At 40.4% G+C, this 23,182-nt stretch overlaps 1 protein-coding gene across 2 annotated transcripts in view; it reads left to right on the top strand.

The window, feature by feature from the left end:
• plekhg4 (pleckstrin homology domain containing, family G (with RhoGef domain) member 4) overlaps positions 1-23,182 on the top strand; it is a 93,011-nt gene that overhangs the window by 16,764 nt on the left and 53,065 nt on the right. Inside the window, exons 2-5 of one of the 2 annotated variants that reach the window (XM_036584168.1) lie at positions 6,124-6,321; positions 12,506-13,457; positions 21,603-21,806; positions 22,493-22,616. In XM_036584168.1, coding sequence (XP_036440061.1) covers positions 6,124-6,321; positions 12,506-13,457; positions 21,603-21,806; positions 22,493-22,616 — 1,478 coding nt within the window. The other variant, XM_036584167.1, reaches the window with a different exon arrangement.

Here is a 23,182-nt window from a genome sequence, read left to right as displayed (position 1 = left end):
AACTACAAACATAAGATAATGGAGGCTCATTGTTGCCTTGGAGTTCAGACTGGCAGTGTGTCTTATCTGCCGGTGTGGCGTCTGTGTTCTCCCGACTGTCTCTTTCTGTCCCCTAGGACTATAGTCACCTGCAGAGATATGGCCTTTCACATCACCCTCCTAGCTATGGGGGAGTATGTGTGTGTGTGTTTTTGTGGGTGTGTTTTCTCTAAGTTTACAAGAGATAAATGTCCTGACTTTATAGGAAAAGTAGAGAAAAACAGGCCTAACCTGCAATATCAGAAGCTGCAAAATGATCCTGTTCTTGTGAATTGTTTTTAGACATGTTTCGTTTATACAGACTATTAGAACTTTAGATTTAGTGTCAGGCTTAGAAATTTGTTAGTAATACATATGCATAATTACTAGTGGTGCGATTCTTAGATGCATTAGATTCTCTCTTGAAACATACTGAATCGATTCACACACAGTCATAATCACATTTTTATTTTTTTTTAGTTTTGAGTTAAACATTTTTGCTATTAAATAAGTAGGGCAAGGGTGACTGAAGAGTGGTTGCAGGTTTTTAGCTTGGCTCACTTAAAAAGTAGAGTTTTATATTTTCACATTCATGACAGCATTTTGCATATTATTGAGAGAAACAGCGTGGTTATAGGGTTTGATTCACTGCCAACATAGAATTTCTTTATTTCGCACCTGTGGCATGTTCTCTGACAGCTGAGGCTGCAATTGTCCTATGAGTCAGACCCCCCTGGGAGCCTCTAAAGGGAAGACTAACCCTGATATATAGAGACTCCTGTAGAGCTTTAATCAAGCCAGATTTTTTTTCTGATTGCTGAGAACAGCACGATGACTTTCTGTCTGAGATCATCCCATCCTGAACCACATCAGGGTTTTGAGCAAAATTTTGTCGTAACTTGACCCAACCTGCCCCATATCATTAAGTTTTGAGTTTGAAACTGACGGAGCACAAGAAAATTCTGTCCAAAATGGACCCGAACCAGATTTTTAAACAGGCACTGCATTTTCCCCTACTGTAAAAAAAAAATGATGCACAGCCAGAGACATCATAAAATAGGAGACTTTCTCGCACTCAAGCACGCATGTTTGCAGTCACAAATTGGTCACAATTTTTATGCTTATGAAATAAAAGGCCCAAAATTATTTTAAACATAACCATACAGAAGAAGGCAGCTTCATGTAACAACCACCTCTGCAAACTGTGAACAGGCTAATCCAGTAATATGCAAGATTGGGCTTTAAGTTTAAGTTAAAGCTGTAGCATACAAAGTGAAAAATATGTTACCTGACTTTTTTCCTTTTTTTTTCTTTTAGATTTTGGAACAGGCTTATAGACTCACCAATGTATAGAGTGTACTCTTTATTCAAATTCAAGTAAGGTAACACTTCCTGTTAATTCCGGGGGGGGAAAGTTGTCATATTGGGCGTAGAAATAAAAAATCAAGATACATTGAGAATTGTTTTATAAAATTAAAAGCCAATCAAATTGTGATGTGCCTAGAGATTCTCACCCTTAATACTTACGTATATCATGGCCTTTATAGTACATATGGGACATATATATAACTCTGCATCCTGATATATCCAATGAAATACAATGGAAAAAACTTTTGGGTCTCCAGCTAATGTCCTTGTGTTTTCAGTATTTTGTATTACAATTTGTAGGTATGAACAAGACACAGAAGGCCTATTTCAGTGAATACTCCAGTGTTTGTCTACCTAATTTTTATCTGCCACATCTGTAGCATAGCATGGAGAACAGTTTCCCTGTACTTAGAAAAAAGAACAGGAGAACTGTTTACTTGAAATATACTCAGTAGAAGCCCCTGACCATTGGCTTCTATTGTAAACTTGTTTCAAATCAACAAATCTTTAGTATAGAGGAAAATGTCAAAATAGTTGTATGTGGCAATTGATTTATGATACAGATTCGACAGATAGAGATTATGTTGAAAAACATTGGAGAATATTTCATTGCTGTTGTTTAGAGGAAACTTTCTATCTCTAAAATGGCAACTGTACAGAAGAGGGGAAAAAGTTCTCAACTTTAATGTAAGTTAATGTCACAGGACATTGTTCCATGTCGTTCTGGACCATGTTCACACAATGTAAAGGGCAGCTGGCAAAATTGAGAAACAAGATACAAGATTTTGTTCTGACAGCAATGATATATTTTTCCTTTTGCTGTTTCTTCCTGTCTTTTCTACTCTCACTGATGTTGAAAGTCTAGTGTTTACCCATGCTGCACCTGTGGCAGTCTTTCTTTCTCTCTGCAGCTGTGTCATGTTGATGTTTTTCACTGTGTGATCGCTTCCATTCCCAGACATCAGTTCAGTCTCACACACAGAAAGGCCTTGTATCAGTTCAGTGTAATCATGAAGATCCAACACCCTCCTGTGACCAGCACCGAGGGCAGTCATCTTTCTCCATCAGGCAGGCATGATAACACAGCACTCAGTACAGCAACGTCTCCAACTGTAGGCCTCGGGGCTGATGGGGGGATGTTCAGTCATTTGGGAAAGACACTAATTAAATCCACCTAGAGGAAGGAGGTGTGAGGGGCCAGAACTGCCTTTAGGGCAGATATTTTTGAGGTAAATAGTTATGCTATGAGATAGTAGGGCAAGGGTGACTGAAGAGTGTTTGGAGGTTTTTGGCTTGCCTTACTTAAAAATTAAATAAGTTTTATATTTTCACAATTTGATTTGCTCCTTCCTACATTTCTTTATTTCTCACCTGTGTCATGTTCTTTGACAGCTGAGGCTGCAGTTGGCCTACAAATCAGACCCTATGGGAGCCCTTTAAAGTCTTTTAAAACAAATCCTAATATACACTCTAACAGTAGAGCTTTAATCAGGCCTGATTTTTTTTTTATCCTGAGGACAGAATGATGACTTTGTCTGAGCTTGTTCCAACCCGAACTACATGAACTTGCAAGTCTGAACCCGACCCGAGCCCAGATAATATTTTGTCCGAACCTGATCCTACCTGCCCCCACGTCAAGTTTTGAGTCCGAAACCCGAGTAATTCTGTCCAAAATGGACCCATATCAGCTCGTCATCACTCAAAGTGCTTAAGAACATATTGTGATATTTCGAGTGCTGCATAGAGACAGTAATGGCTGTCATTAGATCATGGATGAATATGTCAAAGCAGTCCAAAATTAATGCTGATTCTTTACATAGAACATATTACAAATAACATATTGAACTATGTAAAATATATTTCTGGCCCAACAAATTTAATATGTAAGTGATTTTGGCTGCCCTCCATCCATTTACTCACATGCTGTACAACAGGAGTGGCTGACTCCAGCATGTCAGATGACTGTTTTAAAGACCAGATAGAAAGTTGGGAGAGGAAGAATATAAGGTAGGACTAAAGCAGACGGAAATGCAGGGTAAAGAGCTTTTAAAAGTGAGATGTGGCCTGTTAGGACCTAACAGTGAATTTTGAACCTGACCTGAATCCAACACGTATTTGGGAAATGGTGTCAGAACACGATAGAACCCAACAAAACATTTCAAGTTCTTGCTAGCAGACTGCTTTAAATGAAGAAGTAAAGGTAAAATGTGAGAGCAGAAGAGAGAACAAGATGAAGAAGATGTAAAAAGAATAGGAAATATTCAATATAGTTGAGAGGTGGGAAAAAATTCTTTAACTCAGATTTACTTTACTGATTTACCTTACAGATTTACTTTAGATTTAGTTTACTGTTGGTATGTTACAGTGAATCAGACACAAGCTTCAGTAACAAGATCAATGAATAGCTACAGTAGTTGCAGCCATCTTGAAGCTCAGATTTTCTCTTTCTTTGTTCATTGTATAGATAATTCATACAGTGTCAAAAAACACAAAGTCTCTTTGAAATTACGTATGAGTTTGACACTAAAAGAAGTATATGAGAATTTAGGCATACTGTTTGCGCAGTGCTAATTGGTGGGCTGTAAGCTTCCATTACTTGATTGATTGAATTCAGAACCATTGGCCAACTGTGTTTGCACACAGAGGAATTAGACCTCCACATTTAACCCATCCATGCAGTGAAACACCCACATACATGCACAGAGGTGAACACACATACTAGGGGGCAGTGAGCACACTTGCCCAGAGCGGTGGGCAGCCCTATCCATGGCACCTGGGGAGCAGCTGGGGGTTAGGTGCCTTGCTCAAGGGCACTTCAGTCACGTACTGAGGGGATCGAACCAGCAACCTTCCAGTCACAAGGCTGGTTCCCTAACTTCCAGCCCACGACTGCCCACAGATCACTGTGCGCTTGCATTGACCGGGAATCGGACCTGGGTCTCTGGGCAGGCGAGAATTCTACCACTGAACCACCAATGCAAGGACTTGTTAGCTGCATTAGCCTTATAGCTCTAGAAATCACTGAAGCAAACACTAAACCATGCCTAGGCTGATTGACATTTGGGCTAAGGGAGAAATTCAATGGCAACCTGTAATTATTAGAGCTAGTTCTTCAATTCAGGATATTAGTGTCAAAACTCAGTCAAAACATGAGGCAAAACATGAGCTACAATAATGCTAACATCTGCTAGTGCCCCTAAAGGATTCTAGTAGTTTGTGAGTGCTAAGCCAATGCCAATTCAAATGAATATATTTTTGGCCGTTCAAAATTAAACACAGATATTTGAAGCTTCTAAAAGTCATTCGGTGTTCTACTTGAAGCTTGTGACAGACGTATTAGCATGTAGCAAGCCAGGCATAGAGCTGCCACCGCTGTTTTCCATTTCTAACAACCCTTGGAATAGGCTGCTACTTATATTCACAGTGATGTATCTAGGACTTCCAGGAGTCTGAGAGTGACATTTTTTTCCTAATGAAATCGGTCCCAGTTGTTGATTTCTTTGTCATTTTGTAACTATGCTGATGGTTAATCTAATGTGTTAGGCCTTCTGTTCAACTTTAAATCCTAACCAATAGGAGAGCTTGCTTAGATATCTACCTAGATTCCATGGAGAAAGACGATTCCTGATTGGCCAGTTTTCTGCTGGACGTTTTAAGAATTTGACCCTTTTGTTTCCAAGCAAAACTTAACAATGAAGCAAGAGTAACACTGTAATACTTGCAATTCTTGAGTTCTCAGAATTTTCCTCTGGGGAAACAGTGTAAATTAGCCTTTTCAGCAAACGTCAGATTTGGAGCTATCATAAAGGTGGGCAGTTTTAATGCCCTTTATAATAGAGGCAGTTTTATGAAGTGTTGCAGAGGTGCAGGCGGTAGCCTCTGAGGCCTTTGCCTTAATGAGTGGCTGGTGGTGGCTGATATTTTTAGCAGATTTTGGCCCTTGGCTCTCTGGGGACTCTGGAGTCAGGTTCCAACGAGGGCTCCTGCACTGTCCTCAGCTCCAGAGAGGAAAAGAGCCTAATGACAAGTGCTGCAGACCACTCCATCTGCAGCACCACTGTGGCTCTGCTGTTTGAATGTGTTTATACTTTCTGTATATCCATATTTGTATATACAGATGCATGTGTCTGTTTGTACAGATGTGCCCTTTTGCATGGCCACAGCTGTAGTGTTTTGGTTGCCAATGGGGCTGTTCTGATTCTTCTTTTTCTCACTGATATTGTCGTTTGGGGTGTTCCAGTTTGTTGTGAAAGGTCTGTAATGGAGCTGATAAAGGGGTGTTTTATTGAGTTGGTATCTGCTATATTAAGCCTGATCAAATTATGATTTTTTTTTGTTATGGCTATTTTACCTCTTTGCTTCTATTATGACTCACTGTTCACTGTTCACTGTTGTTGAGGTGACATATGGAGACATTATTCACAACTTGTGGCAATGAGACACACAAACCAACTGGACATCTACAATGCCAGCGTTTCTGAATTTTAGCTAGCCATCAAATTGTTTATGAAAACAACCTTTTGATAAACTAGTTGCACAAAAAGTGTTGAATGCTTGGCTGTAACACACTTAACGATTTAAGTCACAGTGTGTTCAAAGCAGAGAAGAAGAAGCACTTCATTGATGTGAGACAAACCTGAAACACGAAGTAGGCCTAGTGGTATGAAAAAGAAAAAGTGTTATTGTGCTGTCTGTAGTTAACAGGTGTGCTCCCTCTCTCTGTTTGTATGTCTGCAGGACTCTGAATCTCTGGACAGCTGCATCCAGAGCACCCTTGCAGCCCTCTACCCACCGTTTGAGGCCACTGGGGCCACTGTGCTCTGTCAGGTCCTGGATGTGGTGGAGTCGCTGTACCGTGGAGACGGCTTGCGCTACCTCATCGACTTCTTGGTGCCCGCCAAGCACATCCTTCAGAGCATCCAGCAGGACGCATGTGTAAGTGAGCTTTTCCTTTCTTCTCTCTTCCTGTTTATTCTTTGTGAAGTCTTTCATTTTAGATGCTAGCTTTTCGCGTTCTGTGCATGACGCACTGTGGTTCCAGTGAATTTCTTTACACTTACTCATCGTCATTTTTTCCTTTTTCTCCTTTTGTTCTCTGTAGCTTGTTATCTTTTTTCAGTCACGGTAAAGCCACACTATCGCTCTCTTTCTAGTCGTGTAGTGTCATGCCTGAGATAGCGCTGTGGTGTGTCATGTTTGGTTAGATGAGCCGCTCTCCCTCCACTCACTATTAGTCACCATGTCGGCGCAGTCGGACACACACATGCGCACACACCTCAGACAAAAGACTTGGGCTGCCACCAAGTTCAAATGTTTTTGTTAGCGCTGCTTGTTTTGGTTATTTGAGAAGCAGCTTCAGAAGCCCTATCATTGATTCAAAGCTTAGGGGTTTTTCCCAGCCAGAACACACTCACTCTGTCTCTCCCTCTCTCTCTCCCTCTCCCCTGCTGTCCCTCCCTCTCCCCGCTGTCCCTCTCTATCATGCCTGTATCGCACATGCACGCATGCTTCAGGCTTGATTTCATTTACTGTTCCCCCTGTTTTGGCAACCCGTGTGGCTGTAAGCTATATATACCACCCACTTGACCTAGAGACTTTACTTAGCAGCTGTTTTGAACACAGGCACATATTCTGTCTGTGTAGTTAGGGGTGGGCAATATGACAACAATATTTTTTGATGTTATCATAATAAATAACTTCACATGACACTTTTCTGGGTATATTGTGTTTATCATCAGTACTTGTAGGATACTGAATTAACTGCATAGGTCGTGAAAAAACTGTAAACAACAATTAAAATCAAGTAACTGCATAAACTGCATAGACTTGATCTTGTACCGAGAATACATGTCTGGGGACAAACTGTTAAACTTTTGGCCCTGGATTGCGGCCAAATCCGCTGCAAGTAAGGGTATGCCCCTCTAAATCTCGCTCCCTAATCACTTAAAAACATGCTCTGTTAATATCCGGAGTATAATCAATAACACAGGCGAAGCAAGCTAACTAGCGAAATGCTGTCGTTTGCTCACATTTATTATTCGAAACGCTTCTCAGTTTAGTTGAGTCAGAGGTGTGCTTGATGTACAAGATCTACTCAGTGAAACCACTTCAGATACTTTGTTTGAAGTCATTAACTCAAGAGAAGTTTAGTTTACCAGACTTAGCCAACTGTTTACAATTTGATGTTTAAAACTAAAAAATTGATACTTTTGGCTATCTTTCCATTACTGTCTGTAACAGAGGAGCAAGCTCATTTTTAAAAAGAGGATTCCAGCTGCATACACAGGTCACAGCACAGAAATGGCACATGTGACAGACATCTGCATGCTTAATTTGATTTTTCTGGGGATTCAGCGGTGGCAATTTACATTACTCATGGGGCTAATGACAGTCATATTGTCCTTGGGACAATGTTGACAAGCCCACCATCACCCCCTACTTTGAGTTCCGCTTCACAAGGCATTGGATTGGTTTATATATTTCACACAGAGATGCATGTTTCTTCTTAAATAGTTTATTGCAAGCACTTATTTTAAAAATCATACTTTTCTCAGATTTTCATAGGGCAGTGATTTTTCTAAATTTTTGCCTTATTGAACCATTCGCATATAAACAAGGCCATTCAGAAACCTTGACATTTTATATTTGCTATTGTTAATGGTAAAAATAATACAATATAAAATAAATAAGTTAGTTTTGGGGGAAACCTCAAAACTCATTTTGTCTCTTGCGACTTGTTTGCAGTTGCCAGAAGAAGTAATACGTGATGTGACTGTGTATACTGAAACTAGTGTAAAATGTGCTTGTGTGTGTTCCTGCCCATTTGCAGACCAGACCAAAAAACCCTGCACAGGGATAGCACAGTTTTAGTGCTCGACAAAGCCAGTGCTGACTCTAACGGGTAGCGTCCTTAAAGGAAGGAAGCCTTTCTGTGCATGTCTGAGTGCTGTTGTCATCTTGCATACACACACGCATACACAAAGTAGAACCTGCAACACCCTCTTCACTGTCTAAACAGCTAATCCACGCGCACTTACAGTAATAGCTTCTTTAACCATGATGTGCTCTTTCAAATGAGAGAGGGAGAGAGAGAGAGACTGTGACTTTTTGCTTTTCATTGCCTGCGTTCCATTCTCTGCACTTTTGACAGGAAAATCACCACTATTAACAGGCATTTAATGGTTAAAAGCTATGCATTTTCTGTCAAAACTGTAGAGCCTTTGCCCTAAAGAGTACAGGTAATGAAAGAACTGTAGAGACCTCATTCCCCGCCCACCTGCCACTTTGTCATTTTTTCAAATGAAAATAACCTAATGTATTTTATCATTTTGTTATTGTCAATAAAATATTTGTTTTATTATGTAAGTATTCAGATAAATTTGTGTTAGATGTAAGTGCTGGATGGCTAACACTAGTGTTCAAATGTTTGAAATTGTGTGCCTTGTAAATACTTTTTAATTTATAAACAATAATAATTTATATAAAATATGTACACCGATCAGGCATAACATTATGACCACCTCCTTGTTTCTACGCTCATTGTCCATTTTATCAGCTCCACTTACTATATAGATGTACTATGTAGTTAATTACAATTACAGACTGTAGTCCATCTGTTTCTCTGCATACTTTGTTAGCCCCCTTTTACCCTGTTCTTCAGTACAGAGCAGGAATCTGGGTGGTGGATCATTCTCAGCACTGAAGTAACACTAATGTGGTGGTAGTGTGTTAGTGTGTGTTGCGCTGGCACGAGTGGATCAGACACAGCAGTGCTGCTGGAGTTTTCAAACACTGTGTCCACTCACTGTCCACTCTATTAGACACTCCTACCTTGTCAGTCCACCTTGTAGATGTAAAGTCAGAGACGATAGCCCATCTGCTGCTGCACAGTTTGTGTTGGTCATCCTCTAGTCCTTCATCAGTGGTCACAGGACGCTGCCCACAGGACGCTGTTGGCTGGATATTTTTGGTTGGTGGACTATTCTCAGTACAGCAGTGACACTGAGGTGTTTAAAAACTCCAGCAGCACTGCCATGTCTGATCCACTCAGACCAGCGCAACACACACTAACACACCACCACCACGTCAGTGTTACTGCAGTGCTGAGAATGATCCACCATCCATATATATGTAAAAAGAAAAGTGTCAGATATGGGCCCTTTACACTAAATGTTTTGTCAAGTTATCTGCCTTTAATTCTGAGCTCCATTTTTGAGATATGATGAAGTCTAAGATTAATTTCATCATAACATAATTCTCAATGTGATGCAGATTTCTTAGCCATTTTACAACTCTGTTTATCACTGTGGACACAAGAAATATTTATTTTCTAGCATCAATTAATTAAATCAAATAATTTTATGTACTTGTCTGCAACCAAATTGGTTTAATATTATTGAAAACAATGATTCCAAACTTGTAAATGCTAGCATTAGTGACACCCTTGCTCTGAAAACAGAGACAAAAAGATAAATAGATCATTAAAGACAGCAGGAAAGCTTTGAATGTAGAGTGCCTCTGTGTTGCTTTGGCCATTGAAGCAGTGAAAGAGACCAACCCCTGACCCCTGATTGCTCCGATAGCGCAGTGACCACAGCTTTGTTTCTAATCTCTTTTGCTTCTCCCTCACACACACACACACGCGCACACACACACACACGCATACATACATACATACTCAGAAACACACACCTGTGGGGGAAGAGAGGGTCATTCTGGTGACAAGGCTGAAAGGTGACCTTTAAAACGGAAGCTGCTTGACACTGGTTTGTTTATAGTCTCTCCCATGCTTTTATGTGTGTGTGTGTGCGGGCATGTGTGTGTCTGTCTCAGTCCCTGCTACTGCTCAGTGTTAATACTAGATCCAAGCAGGGCTGAATGTTATGGACGATTGCGATATGCCTTGTATTATATTAAAACTTCAATGGTGAATCAGTAATGTCCTGGCCAGCGTCATTTTGACCAACATATAATTGACTGTAGTTTGAAAAGATGAATTCTGTGATTCATTAAAACGCCCACAGAAACACGCATCTGAAACTGTGGTTGGTCAAGATGCTTATAGCGTACATTAAAAATATATTGTGATTGGTTACAGGGCTTATTTGCATATTAATGGATTTTGCAGTGTCAGTATTGAAAAGGCTAATATCATTAACAAATAATCATTAACAAATGATATATTACACAGTCCTATTTCCTAGGAAACTTCATACAAATGTATTTATTTTGGCATTTTTGTTTGATAATTATTGTTTTTTTCACTAGAGAAAGGAGACATCTCTGTGTCCATGGAAATATTGCATTTTTAGGGTCATTTTTTGTCCTCATTTTAAACAGAAATGGGGGCACGTCTTGTGAGAAATTCAAAATGAAATGTTTACTCTGAATAATTGCATTTATTGGAGATGGCATATCAGTATCGATGGACATTGGTATTGGGTAGGACATTCCGGAACGGAAGTTTTTAAAGAAAAAATGTTGAACTAGTATCAGTCAATGCTGAAGGCTTCAGTATCAGTATTAGTATTGGAAAAGAAAAGGTGGTATCGTGACATCTCTAATATACAGTAATATGAAAAAAATTTGGCTGCTCTTTGTTGATTTTGTCAGTGAAAATAAGTTAACAAATCCTTTTCAGAGAACACACTTCTGCACATGTTAATGGGTGATTACTGTTTATTTGCTGAATTTGACATATTGAGAAAAGTAAAACATAAAATTTTGCCTATGCATAAGTTATGGTACATTTTATATTTTATGTTTTGTATAGTTATAGACTAGGAATGTTCAAGCTTTTGCACACAACTGTATGGAATTTGTTCATAATGTTTATTCTTTTTAAAACAAGTTTTTTTGGAGACATTTTTTGCCCCCATCCTTCTGTATCAAAGGGAAATGTTGAACATGGTGCATTGTTGCCCTTTGACCCTGGTTATTCCTTGCACTTTCTATGTCTAACATATATTTGTGTATGTTGCAATGTTTCTATCTGTCCATTCTCTGTGTGTACATATCCTGTCTCTTGGACTGTGTGGGAAAATCTCCTCCTTGTTGCACCTGGGGTCAGTGGGGTGCCTCATGATCTCTCCACCATGTGCAGCACACAGGGGTCGCCATTTAGGGGCCCTTATGAAGGCACATAAGGATATCATAATGGGAACCAGCAGACTGAGCAGGAATACTGCTCTGTGAATAAAAAGCCTTTTCACCCCCCTCATGGCCTCCGCCAGCGACACGCTACCCTACATCCTCTCCAGACTCCTCAAGCCTTCGCTTTGAAAGGGAACCTTGGGTCATTTTTGGCTGCCCCAGAGTCAGATTCCAGGAGAATATTCGATCCATCGCTGGCATATCTGGGGCCATTTGCATCACATTACAGAGCAGCTAAGTGTACTGGTGGCACACTGTCACAGTCTATAGAAAGAAATAGAGTTAACTATACTGCACTTATGGACCTTTTAAGGCAGTTCTTTGGGATTCTAGCCTCTAGTTTCTAGCCTTGTGTCATTCCTGTTTTTCGTAAATGGACAGTGAGAGTTTTATGCAGAATTCATTCATTTGTATGTATGTAGAGTCAGAGAGAAAGTCTCTTTTTGGAACAGTTTTTGGCATGAAGGATTTCATTGTCCATTCTTCCTCTGCACTGTCCGACCCTGTCATGAGACAAGATGAAACAGCTCATGTCCACCCTTAGCTTTTATTGGGGCTTACATTCTTTTCGGGTTACTTACTTTTGGTATTTTAAAGGACTATCCAGGGTTGTTTTTGAACACCTCCAACATTCACTCTTGGATTTTAGTTGCATTTTCTGCTTCTTGTGATCTGAGTAATCCCAAACACATTCAGTGTTGTTGGGGTCTGGGCTCTTGGGTGAACAGTTTAATGCTCTGATTCACCAGCAGCTACTTTCTTTGATTTGTAAATTATATTCTTTTTTGTCTATTTCCTTTTCTCAGTAACAGCTTCTTGACAGCTACACATCCTTTCGGACCCATTACGTTGAGTTGTCTTCTTGAAGTGACATTATCCTTGTCTTTGTTGCTTGTATTCACTCATCTATCATTAAAATTAGTTTAATCAGACTCAATTTTATAACTTTCTCTTTCTCTCTCTGCAGTTCCCATATTGTGGTTTCCTGTTCCGCCACGAGGGCTGGCCGCTTTGTGTCCATGAGAAGGTCATAATCCAGCTGTCCTCTCTGGACAGCCGTGTCTTAAGGCCCGAAGACTTCTACCTGCAGGTGGCGGCGTCGACCAGACGTCCTCCGCGCATCACTCTCAACTGCCTGTCGGCGAATGGGCAGCATGTGGAGGAGCTGGAGGTTCCGGAGCTAGCCTACACCTCCCTCTTTAGCATGGCTTGGCTGGACTCCATTAACCGGGAGAGGGGTGATGATGGCCGAGCTGCACTGGAACACTGCCTCCTCTCTGCGGATAACAATATTTTCAGGGTCCCCTGGGAGGATGTTGTGCAACCAGAGTTCATTAGCAAACCCCCAAAAGTGACCCAGGCGGTGTTGGGGAATGGAAGGCTGAAGGGCATTGACGGTAGGGGAGAAGACTCTGATACAGAGCATGAAGATAGCTCCACTATCTTCGAGTCGGGACATGGGATTTTGATTGACACTTCCATGGGCCAGTCAGAAGACAGAGAGAATCAGAGTAAGGGAGTTAAGCTCCTCCCTGCTTTGAAAGAACAGTCCAGTAAGGTCAGCAGCGGGAGGAGTTCGAGCAGTGCTGCTGACGATTCGGAGGGCGAATATGTGGAGCTGACGGAAATTGAGCTGCCTCGCTTTTCGCCACAGAAAGGCTCTTTGACCCAGTCCATAAGCATGAACTACAGAAACCTGCACAAGCCACAGACTCCAGGACCTTCACTAATGCAACAAAATGCTAATCCCTCTCAGAACCCTATAAAAAACACCTTTTGCTCTCAAAGCATGGTGTGTGCCATGCTGATTGAGGAGAACCTGAGTGACCCATTTCAGCCTCAAATAACCTGCACCACTCCAGCAGATCTGCACAACCAGCAGCAGCAGGTGAACCAATGCGAAGCCATCTGTGCTACAGGTACATGTACAGCTCCCTCCAACAGTATGCCTGAGCATGAATCTGACAGAGAATGTGTGCCTGAAAGCACGGACTGCAGCAACACAGCACTTTGTGACTCAAAAATGAATAACATATCAAGTTCAGACACTGAAACGTTAAATGGCATCCATCATTGTCCAGTAACTAGTGTTCAAGAGCCAGAAAACACTAACCAAGACCAGCCTACAAAAAATAGCATTACCACATACTTAGAAAAGACTTCTGGAGGTGAGCAGAGAGTTGAAAGTGAGATTGAAATGGACAGTAGCATGAGGGATGCTCAACACATTAGCATACCAGAGCTTATAGAAGTTGCTAAGTCTGTTGAGGAACAGACAGAGGTACAGGCAGACGCCAGTGAGGTTCAGAATAGCACAGATATAGAAGCACAAGCTGAGTCTGAACAGGAAGATCCAGTAGACAGGCCAGTCGGTCAGCCCATAGCCTCTAAGAATGATCCATGTGGTAGCGAAAGCAGCCCCAGCTTCTGTAATGTTGAAAAGGGCAGGCCTGGGTCAGCAGGCCCCATGGGGCTGCAGGTAGACTGTGCCTTTGTCCCTCCAGAGCCTGAGGAGAGTCAAGTTACAACTACCGGACCAGGTCAAGAGAGGACAGAGTCATGTGAGGAGAAAGAGAGTGAGGGAGATGCACATACAGAAACTGAGAAGGAGGTAAAGGTAGAGGAAGTAAGCTCCAAAGAGAAGGAACGAAAGGGTGAGACACTATATGAGGAGGTGAGTGAGACAGGAGTTGCAGGAGAAGAGATGGAGAGAGGGTGCAAAGGTGAGGAGGACAAAAACAGAGTGGCGGTTGATGGAGGAGACAAAGGAGAGACTCCTCAGACAGGTTTGGTGGATTCCACACCCAAATCTGGCACCACTCCAGTTCAGGAGACAGAACAAACAGAGGAGAGAAGAGAAGAGAAGGAGGGAATGCAGAAGGTAGAGGAGGAGAAAGGGGTTGAAACAGAGAAGGCTGAGGAAGTAGAAAGTGCACCACTTAGCTCCAAGAGAGTTGAGCAGGGTGGTACTATTGAAAGTGAGGAAACTGATGTTTCTGAGATCAAAACAGAGCCAATCTGTCAAGTCTCAGATGTGCCAACCACAAATGGAGGCACGCCCCCAGTCCAAGCGGACACATACACTCTGGATACACCGGTGGAGGAAGGAGAGAACACTCCTACTGTGGTTCAGCCAGAGGAGGAGAGAGTGGAGGAGGAAAGAAAGGAGGAAAAAATAGAAGAGAAGAGGACGGTGGATGAGCTTGCATCTTCTGTTAGTGTTAATGGCTCCTCACAGCTGGAATCAGACATGGAATTTCATCCTCATCAGCAACCGCAAGGTAGAATCCATTCTCATCCCAAAATCCACCCATTCGTCTTTATCCTGTCACCCTGCAGTCTTTTCTTTTTTCCCTGTTAACTTTCCATTGGATTTATCCCTTTTATTGACCCTTTTCCACTTACCAAGCTGCAGCTTTTCCAGCTGTTTTTCTACTCAATATAGTGGAGCATCCACTCTTCGTCTTTCACCTCCTTTTCCTCATTCTCAGCACCCTCTCTAGCCTCAGTCCTCTCATCCTTATTTCATCTTTCTATTCATCACTCTCTCATCTCAATTTTTAATTCAGACTTATTTTTTTAATTTTGACCCTGTGTTTTCTTTGCATTTCTTCATTTTATGACACTTTGAAAAATGTTTTATTCATGTATCATGTGCCACCTTGCAAACTGTCACTACTGTTTCCAGGTGTTGTTAGCTTTAGCCTGTTTGACATAATATAGTTGCTGTTTCTCCAGCACTATGTCCACCTGGTTGTGTTTGCTTTAGATACTCCAGCATGGAGTGGCAGCTTTTCAGCGCTGAGCTGTTCCCTGCACAGGGATCTCCGGCAGCAGCCTACTGACAGCCTACAAATGGCTCTCAAATGGCCCATGCTACAGCCTGAGAGACCTGCCCTTCTATTCATCCCCTATTAGGGGAAAAAAAACACTGAAAGGAGGAAGAGCGAGGGGGCCTGTTTCTGCTTAGTCCGAGCATTTTACAAGGGCAGGCTTCATTGCAGGTCATATTCCGGTCTCTAGACAGTTTGTTTTCAGTTTTAGCTGTGACTCTGCTGAACAATGGCCAAGGCTGATTTTTAGAGCCCTGCTGGAAACGGAGAGAGCTGGAGGGAAGAGTAGGTCATGTGCAGCAATCCCTGTGTCTCTGGTTTGTGTATTTGGTAATTTAATATCTTTCATTTGGGATTGAATTGTGTTTGTGAACATTTATGGCCTTGGGCTGATGTTGATGGCAGATTTGATTTGACCATGTTTTGGCTGGCTGGTGATGGTGTGTCTGCTTAAGAGTCCTTGTTGATTGTTTGTCTGCAGACAAACTATTGGAAACAGTCAAGACTCTGGACGAAGTAAGACAGATTTATGGAGTGTGTGTAGACAGTGGGAAAAAAGGACACTTTCTAGAACAACAGGTTACATGGCCTTATTTTGTGGGAATATAAATGTATTTACTGGGGATGAGCCTGATTATTTGAATATACAGATATCCATACTCATCTTGATATTTGTTGGCCAGATATTTTTAAGGCATCTGGTCACTATTCTATAGCTTATATTGTTTCTGACGTTAAGCAAAATGGCAACGTCTAAGCGGAACTGTATGGAAGTATTTCAAACAAAAAGATGACAAATTTTGTACAGTATAAAGATGTCACTCCAACTTAATGTTCTGTATGTCAGCTGGTAGTATGTGAAATCAGGTGTGCCTAAAATGCAAAGGTAAGCTTAAATCAGCTGATCTAAATAAACTGACCCAAATCAACTCAACGATAAGGTACAGATCATCTATCATTCATCAATCGATCTTTTATTTATTTATTTATTTATTTATTTATTTAGGGTGGGACATATGATAAAACTCAAAAATATACAGTAAAATGCAAAAAAAAGAATATATTAATTCATACTAAGAGCAGGTTTAAAACAGTAAAACAGTTTAAATTGTCTAAAGGAAATGTAAATAAGACTTTTCTGTAGCTGTAATGCAACAAGTAAACATAAAACTTTCTGCATTTATTTTTTTAGTTATTATAATATCAAATATGTTGTTGTTGAGATATTTGAATACTACTTGTGCCATTCCACTGATTTTTACACTAATTTGTAATAGTTAATTGGTTAAGATGTAAACAAAGTAATTCAAATGGGCTTAATGTGAAATACTCAGTTCCAAAAAAAATTGGTGAATTGTTCATGGGGTGGTGATAAGAACCAGATGTCTGAAGATTGTATTGCCTCTAAAAGCTCTGTCACAGAAAGTTACTGCATGAAATGGTAATGAATATCCTCCCTTCTGTCTGAAACATTGTTTTACAATAGTTTTGAGATGAAAGTTTTGTAATAAAACATGTACTTTCATGGAAAAGAGGTACATGCAGGGCATTCTGATGCAAAATAGTACACAAAGAAATTTCACCATTCTGAATATTACATATAAACACTCAGAACACAAGTAGGTTCACTGATCATGTTGGATAGTAAATAATATGGCTATATTTGTGTTGTAGACATTGTAATGCCTGGTTCTTGTCACCACCGCTATAAAGAAATTTGAGTTGGTACAGTTCACTTTCTCACATTAGACATCTCTGAATGAATTTGTTTACATTTCAGCTACTGAATTATACCCCCTGTCAGCTCCAAACTATTATTACCACCTCATGTCTGTAAGTATACCTGTATAATGGTTTGGATGAGTGTTAGATGTTGTTCTCCTGCTCTTACAATGTCCAGGTGTGAACAGTACTGTGCAGGAATGGGGGTAAGTGGGTGGGCTGCTGCAGGTGGGAGATGGTGTGGATGGATGTGGGGGTTGCTGTTTTGAAGGCCACAGTGGCAGTGTCTTTGTTTGTTGTGAGTTTGTTCGCTGTGATTGATACCACTGTCTCTATCCAGGTGGGTGGTTTACACACACACTAAGCAGTGTTTGGGTTTCTCTGCTACAATGAGGATGATGCTGTAATTACATCCGTGCTGGCACCTATTACTCAACTTTTACTTTTTTTGGCATGTTACTTGTCCATCCCTGTGAGCTACAATGACTGAGTTGTCTAGCCTTACACGATAGCTTCCTCTAAAAGCAAGAATGATTTCTTCTAATGTTGCAGACAGTTTTAGGGCATTTTAACCTTAAAAAAGAACAGGTAAGACAGAGGAGTCCTGCAACCCGGTTCTTTGTGAGGCACAGTGAATTTGAGTTGGGGCTCAAGTTTTTTAGACAACTCACCTCTGGAAAGTAGATTAAAGGTCTAATTTATCTCCCTCTCTGTTAAGAGAGCATGATGACTATACAGCCTGTGCAGGAGTGCTGATGAGCTATGCACATTGGAGAGCCAGTATATGGTTAAAGCACATGCATGCACATAGATGGAACACAGAAAGTAGTAAAGTCAGGTAGCACTTTTTGATGAATAAAGTTATGGATAGTTTTCAACAGTGAGGAAGCATACAGTCCAACTCTCTACAGTACTGTGCGAAAGCCAGAGACCTCCCTTCATTTAATTTCTAGTCAAAATGTCAAATTGTGCGAGTTTATTTATGCAAGTGGATTATCTTATAAGTAGTCTCTGAGGAAACTATGTTTAAGATAATCCACTTGCATAAAGAAGTAGAAAGTCACAAGACAGTAAGTAAAGAAACAGGAGTTACCAACAACCTGTTTGAAGATACAGTGAAAATGGGACTCTGAACAACAGCAAGAATTGATAGACCACCAAAACTGTCACTATTTAGATAAACAGTACTTAAAGCTTTCATCTTTGAGAGACATGAGAAAATCAAGCTCCACTCTTCCTCCAGATCCAAAAAATATCCACAGCTACTGTCCACCCTTCCATTGTGAGAAGACACCTCAAACCTATGGCTCAAAAAGCATGTGTAGCTGTCAAGAAGCCGCTACTGTGAAATGGAAATAAACAAAAAAGAAAAACGTTTGCATATCAATCAAAGAAGCTGCTGGTGTTCTCAGAACAACGGACTGCCCACCCCAGAGCCCAGGCCTCAGCATCATTAAATGTGTTTGGAATTGAATTGTGAGAAGCAGAAAATGCCTCTGAATATTGGAGGTTTGGAAAAAAATATTCTTGTGGATTCTTTGAAAACTGAAAGCAAGTTTCCCAAAAAAGAATGGAAGCTATAATAAAGGTAAAGAGTGGACTTATGTTTAGTTGTTGAGGCTTTTTCTACTAAATATGTTTTCTTCTTTTTTTCCTGATGCTGAAACATGAATAACTTGTACTTAATGGACTATTTTGACTGGAAATTAAATAAATGGAGGGTGGTCTGTAATTTTTGCATGATATGTGATGTGCATCTTACAGACATAAACAAATGCATGTGCACTTCTCAGGCAGTTAGCATGTCTACAGCAAGAATTATACAGCTATAAATTAATTTGCCGGGCAGCTAAAATAAACCACCATACTGCCTATCCTGATGTCAGCAGCCATATCTGTGGTGGAACGAAAACAAGGAAGAAAAAAGTGATGGAGAATAAAAAAAGAAAGAAGCAGAGTGGCTCAGGGGCTTTGGCCAGACTTGCCCTCCAGACTGGAGGGGGAGAAGTGCGAAACCTCATCCTTACATGCTCTGCAACACTTCAAATCCTCGAGGGTCCCAGCCAAGGCCTGGAGCTGCTGATATTATTGGCTTTCCTGGAGCGAGTCTATTTTGACAGAGGAAAAGCATGGGCCAGGGAGAGAAAGTGAGAAAGAGTGAAAGATTTGTCAAATTGACTGCCGCCTTATCTTTGTGAAGAATAACATTCTGTTATGTTCTGGAACCCGGTCCTCAGGACCTCACCTCTGCCATACCAACTCTAATCCCTTTCTGAAATACAGCAAACTTTGCCAGATTATATCTCTGAACAGTTTATACCTGTTTTCCTTGTCCTTGTGGTTTACGAGCGTGAGGCTGCATTTGCAATTCCCTGGGCTGTATCTCATCTGCTTTTGATCTGAGCTGTTTTCTGCAGTGGCAGTGCACTGGGGATGAGTGTTTCTGTTTTTACGGTTCTCGGTAGCCAAACTCAACATATCTTCAGCTAAACATTATCTCCAAGCTCCTCAGCACTGTCAGAGACCTTGGATCCGAGCCCTCTCGTGGTCAAACGCTCCAAAAAACACCTGGAATGTTGTGGATTTGCAAGCCAAGAGTGAGACCCAGGGCAAGCGCTGCTGCAAAATCACATGTGGTCTAACAATCCCTGTGAAGGTGTGTGTTGGTTGGGGAATTTGACCATGGAATGTAGATCGCTCAGCTTTGTCCAGTTATTATGTGAAAAGGCTAGAGAGTTTAGAGGTTCAATAGCTTTGTACTTCCTGACCCAGAGATTTGAGAATGTTAATGACCTTTCGAGAATCAGAGCTAAAAAGAGTTCAATCGCTACAAATCGCTCAGCCATCAATAGGCTGAGCTCAACAAGCCACTGGCCATGTGATTAAAGTCAGCCTATTTATAACAAAAGGCTGGAGGAAAGTGTACCGCTGATCATCTACTTGTGATGGTACTCTCTCTGCTGATAGGATTGATTGTTTTCCTGCTTCCTGATGTTGTAATGAATGAAATGGATGTTTATTAGTTTTGTTTTATTATTAAACACATAATCTTCTTTTTCACTGTAGGGTCTAGCAATGCAGATTTTTGCAAATTTTTGACCTATAATTGAAATTCATTAGTTGGCAATTCAACGCTAATCAGCAGTGTACAGTCAGGGATGCGACCCATCAAAATATAATTTACAAGATGGTTACACTTTTTAAATCCATTTCACTGAGACTTGGTCGAAGCTTTTGTAAAATTCCTTACTATAATCACACTTGAGTTCACACCTCAATTAAATTCTGTATTAACGCAAAAGAGATATTTAAAAGTGTTTCTTGTATGGACCGTAGAAAGTAGTACAAATAGATGGGGCCAGGCATGAGAGTGTGGCCCAAGACCATATAAAACAAGCACTACTTCATATTCTGGTTTTGTTTTAACTTAAAGTGCTGACCAAAAACTAAAAAAAAGCCTAAACAACTGAAGAGTTGTCAGAGTGACTGGAATGTATAATGATGGACTACTGACAGTTCTAGATTTTAAAGTTTTAAAGTTATTTTTACCACACATTTAAAGCCCAAGTTAAAACAAAATGTCATGACCAGGTCTAGCTTTGGCTGATTGTACCTTATTAGCTCTCGAAAGTTGTTGCTGTCCATTGCATTCTTCACTCTAATTTTACACACTCACATATGATGTACTCACACTGCCATGCATCACACTTTCTCTCAAAAAACATTTACGAAATAGTTTTCTGTCCTATCAGTTATAACGTTGTTATAGTTATGCTGTCGCCCTCTTGAAATGTGGTCCTGAACACCAGTGCTTTTAGCTATGTGCTCCAATTTTTTGTAGCAGAAATTATTGCTAATAACTTCAAAGGAAAACCCACCTATTCAGAAATAATATGAGGTTTATTTGAAATTAAGTAAAATTAAATTGATGTTTTGTTAATTCATAACATTGGTCGAACAGTTGCTTAATTGTAGGTTTACAATTAATCATTAACATTCCTAGTAGGGCCGCATGGAGAGTAACCATTTGTGTAGCATATCTGCCAGGACGTAGTTTGCCACGGAACAATTATAAACTGTGGATTCATCTGCATTGTTAGCTAACTGTGCTAAGTGTAGCTGAGATAGCTAAATAATGTATATATTCACTGTTTAATTTTACACTTATGTCACTTGTATGACGCCTCATCCAGCATCATTTCAAAACCCAAGCTTAGTACTTTCTAAACCTTCTAGCTCCTTTTTTTTTTCATTTTCATATTTTTTGACAGTTTTAAAATGCCAACTGCCCTTTACATTGTGTGAAAATTTCATGACAACTGGATCTATATAAATGATGGATGAGTGGAATGTACCAGTAACTGTTCAGTCCAGAGTGGAATAAAACAGTGCATGTATGGTTACCATTAGGCTGTACAGTGGAAAAGAGGCTATTGTTTTGAGTGTGTGCTTGTGAGTATGATGTCTATCTTTTTTTTCCGTTCTTCTCAACGAATTTCTATTTCCCAGACTCCATTCAGGCAGGGAACCCATCATTGTGTCCTGTTACCGTGATTACTTCTCTGTGTGAAATCCACACAGAGGACCCGCCAGCAGTAAAGCTCCAGGATCCTCTCCCTGTGCCATCAATGTCTGTTAGGAGCCAGCCTGCTCTCGCTGAAGCCCATAACATCAATGCTGACATCTTGAGCTCAGGAGTGCTCTGCCTACCTGGTGAGGGACTAGATTTTTATCTATATGAGAAATAAATATATGCATTTATCTTCTGTTGTCATGCTGAGGCTTACTTACCGTAGCCATTCCATAGACTACAGCATTGTACAGTTTTTCTGCCACTTCTAGTTGTTATATCTTCACACAAGATGTCCCGTACTGTGCAATTATTAGTCATTAACTACAGGTTATTAATTTGTCAGGAGATATTTCTGAGGACGATAATCGAAGATAATCCACTTATATAAGGTCAAACTCAAAGGAAAATGTGTGACAAAGCACACACTAAATCTTGAAAAAATGATGTTTCTATTTTGTTGTTGAATATATGTTTTCTGCTTTTCTTCCCAGTGCTGAAAAATGAATAATTTGTACTTAATGCCCATGTTGCCTTAGAGTTAAATAAATGAAGGGAGGTCTCTGACTTGCACAGTGCTGTATATGCTATATTGCAGGTATTACCATGAATTTGGCTTGTTCTCACTTAACCATCCTTTCATGTTTTCTTGAGGTCTGTAAGACGAAGGCTCATGATTTATCTGTTGATGTTACAGACCTCCGCTGCATGACTTCCCAAATTGCTTGGCACATACGTTACAATAAGTATGATTGGGATGCAGGTGCTAGGGATGCTTTTGCCTCATTTGCAAAGATATTAAATCACTGTGTTCTCATTTTGTCTCTAGGAACGCGAGACAAGTCAGGCCATGCAGTTGTAACAGTGACAACAAGAAACACGGCTTGGCTGAACCCAAACTGCAACAGTGGCGAGCTTGTGCGGATCATGGTCTACTTTTACACCATTCTTAGGTATTACCATAGACAGAGCTCTTCATATTGTATCAGGTCTCTGATATAGAAAAGTCCATACATTCTTTACCGTTTAAAAATGCCAGCAACCATTACATTTTGTGAACATTACAATAGAAATGTGGGAATAAAGCCTTATTAACATCTCATCACTGTTGGAACAAAACCTTCTATTTCTTTATTTGTCGTTTTCATGTTTTTTGACATTTCATCTTAAAATGTCAGCTGCCCTTTGCAATGTGTAAGAATTTCATGACAAGTGGATCTATATAAATGATCCAAAACTGGCTTGGAAGTAAATTGCTTTACATTAACTTATATTGAAAGTTAAGACTGTTTTTTCATTCTCCTCATTCTTATTCTCCTTAAGTCACTGAGACTTTTAGGTCTCAGTGACCTAAACCTCCATTTTCGTGTGGACAGGAGGCTCTAACTGGAGAAAAAATTAAAAACTACCAAGCTGTAAAGTTACTTCATGGGAGATAAGAGATTTTGTTGTGGAACTGACAATATGTGAAGTCACCCTCTCAGAGATACCAGACTTTCTTATGACAGAGAAAATATGT

The sequence above is a fragment of the Colossoma macropomum genome, unplaced genomic scaffold, assembly GCF_904425465.1.
Source record: "Colossoma macropomum unplaced genomic scaffold, Colossoma_macropomum, whole genome shotgun sequence".
NCBI classification, from domain to species: domain Eukaryota; kingdom Metazoa; phylum Chordata; class Actinopteri; order Characiformes; family Serrasalmidae; genus Colossoma; species Colossoma macropomum.
This window is presented reverse-complemented; position numbering and strand designations above follow the sequence as displayed.